The sequence below is a fragment of the Herpailurus yagouaroundi genome, unplaced genomic scaffold (assembly GCF_014898765.1).
Source record: "Herpailurus yagouaroundi ecotype Mexico unplaced genomic scaffold, PumYag 164, whole genome shotgun sequence".
Classification (NCBI taxonomy): domain Eukaryota; kingdom Metazoa; phylum Chordata; class Mammalia; order Carnivora; family Felidae; genus Herpailurus; species Herpailurus yagouaroundi.
The window spans coordinates 16,617,108-16,630,692 of NW_024412405.1; the positions used below are offsets into that span (position 1 = coordinate 16,617,108).

The following is a 13,585-nucleotide window of genomic DNA, read 5'->3' on the forward strand; positions in this document are numbered from 1 at the left end:
TCCTAGTGCTTTCGTGATCCCTTAGACACGCATGCCCTGGGATTACCTCAGTTCTTATCTAGAATCTCTTCTAACATCCCTGTGGTTCCCTCTTTCCCACCTGCTTATGACATACAATGACTTCTTTTAAAGCTGTCGTCCTAATAGCAGAACCTCTTGTAGTCCTCTGTTTGCATGTGTTCCAAGTTTAATCCTTGAAATATAAGCTTTCTTCCTCAAGGGCTCAACTGATATTTCTTTTTTCTTTAATTGAGATATAACTGACAGGTAGAATTAAGTTAGTTTCAGGTGTTCAACCTAATGATTCAATATTTGTATATATCACAAGACAGTCACCTCAGTAAGTCTAGTTACATCTGTCACTATACATAATTGATATTTCTTTTTAAATACATGCTTTTAAATGAATTATGCTACATATATTCTAAGTATGCTTATGTATACTGTGCATACAATGCTATAATACAAGTATATGTGGACTATCTACGGGACTCCTTCAAAATGCCCAAAGATGTCTTCCATTCTGTCTGCTCAGGATGCAGTGAGAGAGTGGCTAGGGAAGGATAAGGAGAAGAAGTATGAGCAAAATGGAAAACACACAACATCCTGGCTGAGCACTGCCTGCAAGACTATTAGTGCTGAAATCTCCTTTTTTCTTATGACTGTTTCTTGTCTCACTAAATGTGCTGCATATGGCATATCCGTCTCCTTGTGGCACAGCGTAGTCTCAGTGAAAGCTGGGTGTTGTTGAACTATTTCATGCCTGTTCCATATGGTTTCTTTAGGGAAGTGTGAAACCAACATTCTGATCGCATATTGCTTCAGATTCTTGCTAGAACAAGGCAAGAATACATACATATTATCATAAAGTCGTAAGCAGGATGAGATCTCATTTTTTTAGGAATTACAATCAGGAATTCTCTTATTTAGAAATTCCGACCTAACTTTTATTTTTTCTTAAATGTTTATTTATTTTTGAGAGAGACAGAGAGACAGAGTGTGAGCAGGGGCAGGGAGTAGGCAGAGAGAGATGGAGACACAGAATCCGAAGTGGGCTTCAGGCTCTGAGCTGTCAGCACAGAGCCCGACACGGGGTTCCAACTCATGAGCTGTGAGATCATGACCTGAGCCGAAATCAGCTGCTCAACCGACTGAGCCACCCTGACGCCCCCCAACCTGACTTTTTATTTGTGCCTTCTACCCTAAGTTCTAAATTGGAACTTCCCATATGAAACTCAGGGTCTATTGTGTGACTTCCTAGGGATTACATATGAGTTCTCAGACGAGCAGAGCATTGTCACAATAATACTCACTTTGACCATGACTGATGTCTTCTGGACATCACCAGCACCAGTGTGCTGGTCTTTGGTGACGTACCAGTGTCTTTGTGGTCATTGTGGCAGGAATCCGAACGTGTAGACATCTAAGTGAAGGTTAGGTTTGATAGTAACTTTATCCTCCAGTGATCCCAAAAAAGAGAAGCTTTCCCTGTATTTTATCCCAGTTTCTTTATGTCTATAAGCACAGCAGCCGTTGATTGATTGCTTTCTTCTGCAAGGGTTGCATTTAAAAATTTTTACCTTGAAAGCCCACAGAATCACATTTTCTTCAATACTGCCTCCAAGGTGAAACTTTTTTCTTCCTGTACCTATCCTTAGTTTGTTGGAGCAAGAGAGACTAGGTTTGTGTACCAAAATTTGTAACCTCATTTCTGAAACACTCAATTAATTTTATCATTATTGTTTTTTTATTTTTAGAGAGAGAGAGAGAGTGTGTGTGTGTGCAAGTAGGGGAGAGGGGCACAGGGAGAGAGAGAATCTTAAGCAGGCTCCACACTCAGTGAGGAGGCCAACACAGGGCTTGGTCCCATGACCCTCAGATCATGACCTGAGCTGAAATCAAGGGTCAGACAGTCAGCCAACTGAGCTGCTGAGGCACCCCTGAAGCGCTCCATTTTTAATTCAGAAATATAGCTATGTATCTCCGTAGCAGACATAAGGCAATATCAGTGTACTGTTAGTTTACTTTTGCTTTTGTTTGTTACCCTCAAATTACATTTGGCCCTTAAAGAGAGATTAACCAAGCTCACTTTTAATTCGTGTCAAAGATACTATTAGCTTCTCAAGAGCAATTGAAGGCATCTTGTTCAAGAACAATGTTCACAATTCTAACAAAAATACCTATTCTACAGCTTGCATGACTTCTTATTGTGGGGGATATGTTATTGCTTGTGGTATTGTGTTTATCGCATTCTTTGCATCTCGTTAGCACACACTCGCCTGTTTTTACTACATTCTATAAATTGGCTACTCTGTGTATAGCTCCTACTAGAGCATTTATTGTATAATGTTTTTATAGCCCTGCTGAGACCTATAATCTCTCCTTATTACTTTTCTCCTGTTCTTTTATCTCCCCAAATTATGAATTGCTGCAGAGTCTTGTCTCCTCCTTAATTATTTACACTTTGCACTGGGTGAATTCTGGTGCTTTCCAAGAGTTATTTGCCTCTTGCAGTACTGAATCTGGATCTTTCCATGTCTTGAGAATCCCTTCTCTCTTTTCCTAATCACAGTTTGATCTCTGACTTGAACTCAGACAGTATCTAAAAGCTCGAGATATTGTGTGGCTTTCTTTGCAAAATGCACTCTGGTACACCCCTAGATACTTTTTCTATGTATCACATAGGGTTTGGTTCAGCTGCTTAGAACAGAAAACCTGTTATAGAAGTCCAAGCAAAAAAGAGGATTATTTTTCTCTTTATGTAAAAGAGCCCCAGTGGCGGGCAGTCCAGGGCTGGTGTAGTATCTCCACAGTCATCACGGACCCTTCTGTCTTTCTGCTCTACCTTCCTTGGTGAGTGACCTCTTTTCCTAACTTTGTTAGTTGGCTGTTAAGATGCCTGCGGCAACTTCAACCGTCACATCCATGTTCCATGAAGCAGCAAAGGCAAATGGAAAGGGAAAGGGGGACACTCTTAAGCTGAGACCATGACCTTTAAAGAGCTTTCCTAGAAGTCAGATCCAGAGACACTTAGTTCAATCTCAGGGATAATTTGATACATTGCTTCACTCAAAATACAAAGCAAGTGACAACGGAAGAAGAGGAGAATGGATGTTTGGTAAGCAACCAGGAGTGCTTGCTGTCCTTAGGCATTCCACCCCTACTGCGTGGGCTCCATACTTGCAGTGAAAGCTGTGTTTAAGCCTGGCAGGCTCCCCAGGTTACAGATAGAGGAGGAAGCACAGCTTCTCTCCCTGGGAACCTTCTAACCTTATCCAGAATTCCCAGGACATGAGGAACCTTTTCAGGGACCTACACCAAAGCTAACACATAGTCCTTTTTCCAGGGCTGATGCCCCTTCTCAAAGATGACTTTTACTAAACTCTACTTGTAGGAAACATTGATCATTTGCAAAATCACGTGTCTTCCAAAGCTGTTGCTTTAAACTTTACGCCTTTATTTCTTTGAAACTTCAATTTTGCTACTCAAAGCTGAGACTTCAGAATTCACAAAAATCTTTTATCTCTGCAAAAGCCTGGCCTGGGTCTTAACATTTGATGTTTCTGTTTTATTTTATTTTTTTTTTCAACGTTTATTTATTTTTGGGACAGAGAGAGACAGAGCATGAACGGGGGAGGGGCAGAGAGAGAGGGAGACACAGAATCGGAAGCAGGCTCCAGGCTCTGAGCCATCAGCCCAGAGCCCGACGCGGGGCTCGAACTCCCGGACCGCGAGATCGTGACCTGGCTGAAGTCGGACGCTTAACCGACTGCGCCACCCAGGCGCCCCGATGTTTTTGTTTTTAAGATGATTGTCTTTGCCATGAACTGTAAAAAATCCATTCAGGGGAAAAAACTATCCCTTGAGTAAATGACTTGATTCCTTTAACTACCCTCTGTGTATCCATGTGAGACAATACAGGCAGAAAGTTCTCGCTGTTGCCTCATAGGGACAACTAACCACCAGGAACCTTGGGTAAGATTTGAAAATGTTATTGACTAAATTAACAACAGTAACATAAGCCAAGAGGGCAATGCAGTTAAAGGTGCTAAGTGCAAAGAGCTATGAATTCAGACTGGGAGCCATGAGGGAAGATACTCGAGGGCAGGAACCATTGCATTGGTCCTTGATGAACCGATGTCAGAAAACAGATGAAACAGCATTGCAAGCTGAGGAAACAGCACCAGCTAGAAAGGGGCCAGTTTAGTTGAATTGTACAAAAGATAAAACTACTTTGCCTGGCACAGTCTTTAGGCAACAACTCCTTATTAAATATCACCTCTGTCCAGGTTGCATGCTAAGGTCATGCTTCAAAGGTAGAAAGACCTGATCTCTGACCTTTAGGAATTAAGGGGCTTATTGAGGAAAATAGATAAATAAGTAACAAGTTATAGTAAAATTTGGCTAGTGTTCTAATTGGAGTACAAGGAATAATGGTGGTTGGGTGAATGAATTCATTTAATAAGCATTTATTGGAGTAAGTACCTCCCTGCGCCCATGTGACAGGTTCTCGGATGACAGTCACTTGGGACCCAGGGGAAAAGAAGGGGACAGTGTCCATAAGTCCTTGAACTTACAGTCTGAGAATAAAAAGAGGAACCCAGCATAAAGGTTGAGCTGAACTCTCACATTTATGTCCTGTTGCAAAATTGGGGCTATAAATGTGGAAACTTTGCTACTAAATATTTTAAAACATGAAATAATTGCTGTATTTGAAAAGGACTTTAATAGCTTCCTTGAGGAAATAAAAATGAGCACTGTGCACATCACAACATTTTTTAGATTCTCTTTTGCTAGCATAACACCCAAAATCCAAATGAGAGGGTTACAAAATGAGTATACAGAAGATTGGACCTGGTGAGAATAATTTGAAAACCTATTTTGAAGATTTTCTTCTCCCCTTCCTTCCTCTCCTTCCTCCACCTCTCTCCTTCTCTCCTTTCTCTCTCTCTCTTTCTTTATTTCTTCCTTCCTTCCTTCTTTCCTTCTTCCCTTCCTTTTCTTTTTCTTTCTTTCTTCCTTCCTTCCTTCCCTCCTTCCTTCCTGTCTGTGTTGCAACATTGTTAAACACAACCTCTTTCTCTTCTGTTAAAACCAAAGCTTCTGAATATTGAGTAGGATATCTATCTTGTCATACTTGCCTTTATTCTCAACTTAATAATTAACACTTATTTACTGAAGGCATCAGATGTTCCCAAATGAGTGTTAAATCTGCAAATGAACTTTCGTTTGTTCACTGACAAAGAGGTTTATGATCCTGTTTGGAGAGATGCCATGCAGCCTTGAAAACTGAATTAAAAATATCAGTGGTTATGCCACTAAGATAAAGTTGGGTATAAAGAAGTTCCTCATGCCAAGAAGAACACCATTCCATTTTAAAGAAAGCTCCAATCTGATTGGCCTGATTGGAACAGACAGGTCAATGTCAAATGCCATGTGTCCAACTGTGTTGTAGGTACTTCATTCCTTTACTGATGCCATTTTTGATGAGTGGATGAAAAGATCCAATCCTCCTGTGGATGCCTGGCCTCAGGAACTGGCGCCCATTGGCCACAATCGGATGTACAACATGGTTCCTTTCTTCCCTCCCGTGACTAATGTGGAATTCTTTTTAACTGCAGACCAACTTGGCTACAGCTATGCCATCGATCTACCAGGTAATGAATGCAACTTCTAAGTGGGTAATTCATGCATCTTCTAAAGAACTTTTCTTTCTTTTTCAAAATATAAATCAAGAGCTTACACTGATGTACTCAGGTTTGGTTAAGTCAGTTGGCAATTTTCTACTATATATATATATATATATATATATATATATATATTTAGCAAAATGTGCCTTGGAATGACCAATTAACCATCAGAAAAGGGACTGGTTGGATGACTGAATTAATAAATAATAATATGTAATAAATAAGTAATCCGAATCCATAAAATACCAGCCATGGTTTGAAAGGTCTACCCAATAAAATCAAAATGCACTAGGCCCATGTAGACAGGGATTAGCAGGACTTAGCCGTCACTTAAAGAAGGGCTGCATGCAGGGTTAGGCAAGTGCAGTACTTGCCCTGAGCACAGAGTTCAAGGGGAGACAGAAAAAATTCAGGAATTGAGATAAATAATAATGCAATGCAATATTTTTCAGAAATCAAAGTTAATGCAAAAAAGATGAATACACTATCAAAATTTTATTAAAGACAGGATTGTGTTGTTTGTTCATCCACTCCTGCATTATCTTGTGACAACACCAATTGCTTCCAGTTAGCCCATATCACCCGTGCTGGGTGGGTTTATGAGATTGATGTTGGCCTGCCAACGCATTGGACTACATGGGGCTTCAGCTGTGTTCTTCATCGCCGTTCTTTAAGTCATGTTTTTAAGCTTCAGATTTTTTATTAGCTTTTCCCACTTGTCAGAATATGGGAGGATATTTTGATAAGTGTCTATACACAGGCACCTATTTTTCTATTTGCTGAGACCCCAGTATGGCGCCACGTGCCATTTAAACCATCTTAGGACAGGCTGAGAGAGAAAAGGTAAAACAATAAAAAAAAATCTTGCTTTGTCAAGAATCCCCCAAAACACACAGCCCATCTGCTGGTGAGTTTTCCCTGTTTGTGTCTATTTCTCTTCCCTAAATCTCAGCCTACGATGTAATCACAATGACTTCTGAGCTCACATCTCTCTCTGACTTCAGAGTCTTTCAGGCCCTGGAACCTGTCCCTTGTTTTTCCTTCTAGTCCTGCAACTTTGCCTACTTGTTCTCCTTACTTATTTGAAGTTTCCTTTCTTTGGACAGCTGAGATATCTTTTTGAAACTTCATTTTTTTCTCTGGAATTGAACATAGTAATAATCAAAAAGTTTGGGATGTGCATTTGCCCATTCTTCCATTTCCTCTGACATCAGCTAATTAACAGGTATAGATTGAGAGTCTAAATATGCCCAGAAGGCATTAACTCATTAGAAGACACAAATTAATGTTTCACTTAATGGTCTGACAAAGAAATTTACAATCCTCTCTGAGGAGACATAACTGTAACCTAAGGTCGGAGAAGGGAGTGGAAGATTTGGGAAAGGCTTCTTGAATCAGATTCAAAGATGTGGGGGATCTTCTGAAGGTGAGGTGGAAAGAAGGGAGCATTTTCGACTGAAGAAGGGCAGGGACAGAGCTGTGAAAGGTGCAGTCTGTATAAAGGACTGTGTGAAGATGCTTGGTCGGAGAAGAAGGCTTGGGGAGAAGATTACCCGCATTAAGTTCGGATCTCATTACTGGGGACCTTAAAAGCTAGGCAGAAACCACAATGAGATGCCACTTTCCACCCATTAGGATGGCTATTACAGACAAAGCAGTAAATAACCAGTGTCACTTAGGCTGTGTGGAGTAATTGGAACCCTCCTGTACTGCTGGGGGGAATGTAATGTGGTATATAGCTTCTGCGGAAAACAATATGGCAGTTTCTCAAAAACTTAAGTATCAAATTACCATATGATCCAGCAAAGATTCGAAAGCAAATACTCCAACAGCTATTTGTAAACCTCTGTTCATAGCAGCATTACTCACAATCGACAAAAGAAAGAACTCAACGTCTACCCAGGGCTAGATGGATAAACAAATTGTAGCCTATGCATGCGATGGAACACTACTCAGCCTTAAAAAGGAAGGAAATCCTGTCATATGCTATGACATGAAGGAATCTTGAAGATCTTATGCTAAATGAAATAAGCCAGTCACAAAACAGCAAAAACTGTATGATTTCACCCATATGAGGTATCTAGAGTAGTCAAATGTATAGAGACAGGGGCTGGGGGCTGGGGGATTGGGGAGATATTATTTCAGTTTGCAAGGTGAAAAATATCCTGTGGATAGATGGTGGTGAGGTCACACAACAGTGTGAATGCACTAACGCCACAGAACTGAGCATTTAAAAATAGTTGTGATGGTTAAATACATGTCATATGTGTTTTACCACAATTTAAAAGAACGATCATTTTTTATTCATGAGCAAAGAAATGGCAGAATAAAATCTGTGTTTTAAGAATAAGGTTCTGGCAACAGATGTTGGATGGTAGCAGGAGGAGAAAAATTACCGACAATCTTCTTGGAGAGATTGCTTCAGGGTGAGTAGGGGCCATCTGTGGAATTGGAGGAAAATCCTAGAAGGAGGATTTTACATTTAGGCAAATGCAGGATGTAGAGTAAGAACCCGCGTCAGAGAAATCGGATTTAAGAATAGCTGGCCAATGAGGTGCCTGGGTGGCTCAGTCAGTTAAGTGCCAGACTTCAACTCGGTCATGATCTCACCTTTCACAAGTTCGAGCCCTGTGTCGGGCTCTGTGCTGATGGCTCAGAGCCTGGAGCCAGCTTCAGATTCTGTGTCTCCCTCTCTCTGCCCCTCCCTCCCTGTCTCTCAAAAATAAATACAAGCAATAAAAAAAAAAAAAAAAAAAAGAATAGCTGACCAAGGAGAAGGGGATTTTTAAAGAAATGACAAACTGGCATAAGTGTATTAACATGAAATCCATTAATTTTGTGGAGAGTGCTTATAAAATAGATTTAAGTCAAGTATTAGATCTATCATGTGGAAGATTCAGATTACATTCACAACTATTTAAATGGGTGCAAACTTCATCTGCTTCTGCTATTGAATGTCTCCTGTTATAATAGCCAATCTGACCTGCCTCACACATTTATCATCCTATTAACAGGTAGAGAAGTAGTTGAAATTCTCCATTTGAGGGCTGTATATTTTGCAGTTCCCCCAGATACTATTTTAGCATACACTTTAACAAATGAGATTCTAACTCACGAAAGTAGTTATATACTTCCTTGGAGGGTTTATTCTGTATAAATGTTTGTCGTAAGAAATTTAAAAATGCAATCAGCTGTATGTAGATAATCGAATGCCATTTCCTCAAGAAAGACAATTCTGGATATGACAAAGTGTTGGTGGGGAAGGGAAAGATAAATTTTATCCTGGCCGGTAGAGTTTTGCTTTATCAACAAAAAATGCACGTGAAAAACAAATTGGTGTATTCTTTTCTTCTCTAAGAGTATTCAGCTGATGAAAATCCCCATTGTCGACCCTTCTCTTCTGCTTTTATTGCAGTTGAAGAAACTCCAGGTTGGTCCACAACCCTCTTGGTGGTTATGGGAATGTTGGTGGCTCTGGTTGGCCTTTTTGTGCTGCTGTTTTTCCTTCAGTATAGAAGACTTCGAAAAGGCTACACACCCCTAGTGGAGACACATTTAAGCAACAAGAAGTACACAGAAGAAGCCTAGAGAGCTCACGCCTTTCCCTAGAGAAGCGGCCGTAGGACCCTGCTGATGTACAAACGAATCCTCGCTGTCCCTCCTTTAGTTGAAGATGTTTTACACGGTTCTTCCTATTGTAGTGATTATCCCAAACACAGAAGACGCTTAGCTGTAGTTGCTGGTTTACTTGTTTAACAGACTCAAACTGGAATGTTTGAGGCTATTTCTCTCACCAAACTAAGGTAGAGCTAACAATTTATGGTATCTGATAATAACTTCCACACTGATTAAGCCTCCTCGTGTTCTGAGAACACACACACATGCACGTGCGCGCACACACACACAATTGATAGAGTGGGTTCATTTTAATTTGCAGGTCAGTGTAATTTGAGACCGGGGCAAGATCGTGGTTCGATTTTTTCTTAGCCCAAGTGTCTTCATTTGTAATGGGGTGGGGGTAGGGGGGGCAGGTGCTTCCTGAGTCTCCATGAGTTTAGCTCTAAACATCAATGCTTTTAGGTGCCTTCCTGATTGTCTTTCTGAGGCCTGCTGTGTCTTTTCTTCTGTAGCCTTTACAATGTGCTTGAAGATCCTATTTTCCAAATAGGATGGAGAATGACTGAATGAATGAATGAATGATCAGTTTGATTCTCTTTCGTAAATTAGACTTTCCAGAATTTGTCAAAACCTGCAGTTCTTAACAGTAGACATATCATGAGATTCCATAGCTGGATAAACATTGATCCTATAGTGATAAATAGATGAAGGGTTAAGTTATAGAGTTTCCTAATTAATATACTGTTTTAAGTCTACTAACAAGTATAGAAACACTTCTTCGAGGAAAGGCTGACTGGAAAAGGCTGTGAGGCTAGAATCCTGGATATGGGACAATTTGATTAGAGTTTCATTACTCTGAGGTCTCATTTGGCTGATCCTGAACGAATTACTTTACCAAGTAGCCTCTCAGATGAGAAATTATTCATGTATAATGCCTTTGGTTTATTTTTAAGAGTTGACTTTAGATTTACTAATGCTGCGCTGTACTGACAGTGACCTATGGATGCTAATCAATTAAGTCTTATCATTTTAAAAGCAAACCATTCATACAAAATGCGACAATGCAGAATTAAATGGTTGTGTTCCACTAAGTAATCATTGTATCATGAGACATAAGAATGGACAATCTTTACTAAGATACACAGACTTACCAAGATGACCCCTACTTCTGAGAAGTTAACAGTTACTGAGATTTCAAGGTAAATTTCCTCTGCTCATATCTGGCACCTGTGCTTCAGGAGTGAGGCCAGAGTTCTAGAAGGTAGCCTGTGTGTCCACTCATTTCAACTCCTCTTTACTGGAATGGATGTGTGTGAAGAATGGGTGGGAAGAGGACCCTGGAGCTAGATACTTTCTACATAGGGGGGTGTGGTGCTAAAGGGTGTAAGATTCATCAAGACGCAGTGTTATCCCCTGGAATGAGACTGTGAAAGCCAGAGAAATGGACAAGGCCCATTCTGAACTGAATTTGAGCCTGAGTCTCGTAAAGCTACAGGTATATCTGAGAGTGGGCTCAGCACATGAGAATCAAGGTAGCCCAGGGTCCTTTGTGGACCTTTTCTAACCACAGCCACACATAGATCTCATTCCTGCCTTTAACAGTATCTATGGAAAATTCAGCAAAGTTTCATGAACGTACTCTAGTCCGGAAGGTTTACTCTCCGAACTTGGGGTTGTTGAGGAACACAGTTTTACATCCTGTTTTTAAGCTAAAAGAGAAACGTTAAAATGAAGACATAATTGTGCATGGTAGGTGTGTTTCTGAAAAGTTACGTTTAAATCAATGATATGTTAAAAGTACCAGGGGAAATTACTTCTTATAGATGAACTATATGAATAATTCTACAAAGCAAATAACCACCTCTAGCTTACTTTTCAGGTACATCAGAATTTTCATTCATCATATTCCCACACGATTTATTTAAAGCAAGATCTATCTGAGGTAGAAATAGAGGGTAATCACTTACACTTAGCTACTTTTATCTATAGTGAATGCAACTTTTTACAAACATTATGTTTTATAATGTCTTCCTAAGAGAAACGATTTCCTAATTTTATAGTCCATAGAAGAGGAATAAAATTTTCTAACATTTTCTAACATCACAATAAATCAATGATGAATGCCTTTTATGAAATTTAAAGGTGGAGTGAACTTGTTGGAATGAAAAAGTTGGTATTTACTTACATTGAATATTATGCAAATAAAGTCAGAAAATACCAGGAAGCATTGTACGGTTGTATTTCTCAATGACAGTGGAAAAACTCCAACCTTGAAGAAAATGAATAGATCACTGTATATGCTTCTATCCTCAGTATTAGAAAAATTGTATGTAAATGAATTATGGTTTCGAAAGAAATGCTTTTATAAAGCAAACATTCTGAAGTGAAATTAAACCTAACAGCTACCTTTCCTTTGTGAATGAAACTCTCTTCTAATTGTAAAATTCCTTGCTATTAATTTGTGTTCTGCTTAGGATTTAACATTGTTAATTGTAGTAATCCTAATGAGTAATTTTAATCTCATATTAACAAGAAGTAAAAAAAAATTATTAAAGAGAAAAATGAAAAAAAAAACACGTTTTGCAGACTTTTGTCCATCTGTTGGGGGCTATTGTTTTTTAATTTGTGAACATCAATTCCCATCTTTTTCGCACTCAATATACATATATTGGAATATGTGTGTGTGAGTGTGTGTGTGTGTGTGTGTGTGTGTATAAAACACATAATAACTACTTCACTTTTGAAAATAAGTTCTTAAACTGATGTTTCTACTATCGTCTGAGTTTTTCAGCAATTGCTACTTCTTGGCTCTCAATTGCAGGGCTAGAGAAACCAGACAGCAGCCTACTCCCAGGTGACAAGTTACACTCGATGTCTCCACAGTCTAAAGACTGATCTTGGGGTAAGGTAGGGGAGTAGGGTGGCTACTTGAAGTCACTGACCGGGGAGGCAAGGTCCTGCAGCAGCTAACTTGCTGATCCTCTTGCAAACTTGCGATCATTTTGTTGGGGACGCAGAAGAAAGGAGTTAGAGTCAGTGAAGTATGTGGTGTTCGCTTCCATGTTTAGAATCTAAGCTTCTAAAGGTCAGGTTGGATGCCTCTCTGTTCAGCTTCAGTGCCATTGTATCAAAGCACTTTAAGTGCTCAGAGAATGTGGGTGGTTAATTGATACAGGCATATAAAGAGTCAATTCGCTCCCCAGTGGGGACACAATTACTCTCCTCAGTGCGATGGCAAAACCCCAAGTTGACCTCTTCCTATTTCTGCAGAGTCTTGCTCGTCCTGAGTGCTCTATAAATATTTTTAATGAATAAACTGTTCTCAAAGTAGAACTTTTCATTCCGGGCCTCTGGCATCTGTTTTGACATGTGCCGGAGAAAACATAAGATAGTGGGATCTTGAATCCCTGCCATGAAATTAATAACAACCTCTCTTTCAGATTCTGAGTTGTACATACGCTGTATGGAACTTTATTCCATCCAACCCAATGCAAGGGAATACTTTCAGCTGTATTTTCTTGTCCCCACTGTTGGCAGGCCCCAATTCTACCATTTACAGGGACAAGGATAGAAAGCGAAGACTTCGTGGTATCATTTTAGGGCCTTGGACTATCTGAAAGCTTTCTTTCAGCGAAGGTGTTAGTGGCAAATTAGTGCCTTTCTTATGCAGATAGACTCAGGAGTTTGTGCAGAAACTCCCCAAAGATGGCATGATACTTTGACTTTAGCTACAATGGCAATTCAAGCTGAAGATAACCCCTGTGAATGTAATTACGCTTTGGCAGGTAGTTTAATGAAATCTTGAAAACAACATGCAAGAAAATGATGAGGAATGGGATAAGTTAAAGTTTTCTAAAAGAAAACAAAACAAAATTCGAGGTTCCTGTTGAAGACATGTACGTCTCTCCATTTTCATCAAGATTATGTCCATTTGGCAGAAACCGTTAACCCACTTGTGTTATTTGCCCCACCGACTCAAGTCAGACTTCATGAATGTAATTAACATGACTGAATTTGGCCGTTTCTCAAGCCGTTCTCTGCTATAACTATCACCTCATCTCCCACATGGAATTGTGCTCTGTGTTGTAAACAAGGCCTCATAGAAAGACTTAAGCTTGTCTTTTATTAAAATAGTAGGTATTTCACTGCCAGAGTACCCACTCTGACTACTCATTCACTTTGTCTGTTATTGAGCATTTCTGAATTTGTAATTAGCAGACCATCCTGATTAACAGCAGAGTAGAATTAGGCTGACGACAAAGCAAAAACTGCCCTCT

At 39.8% G+C, this 13,585-nt stretch overlaps 1 protein-coding gene across 1 annotated transcript in view; it reads left to right on the forward strand.

Annotated features, from left to right (window-relative positions):
* Nucleotides 1-11,870, forward strand: part of DCT (dopachrome tautomerase) — a 35,748-nt gene extending 23,878 nt beyond the window's left edge. The window contains exons 7-8 of the mRNA XM_040487247.1: nt 5,456-5,657; nt 9,106-11,870. Of these exons, the coding sequence (XP_040343181.1) occupies nt 5,456-5,657; nt 9,106-9,278 (375 nt within the window). The 3' untranslated portion in view covers nt 9,279-11,870. The remainder of the gene's footprint in view (nt 1-5,455; nt 5,658-9,105) is intronic.
* The last annotated feature ends 1,715 nt before the right edge of the window (nt 11,871-13,585 follow it).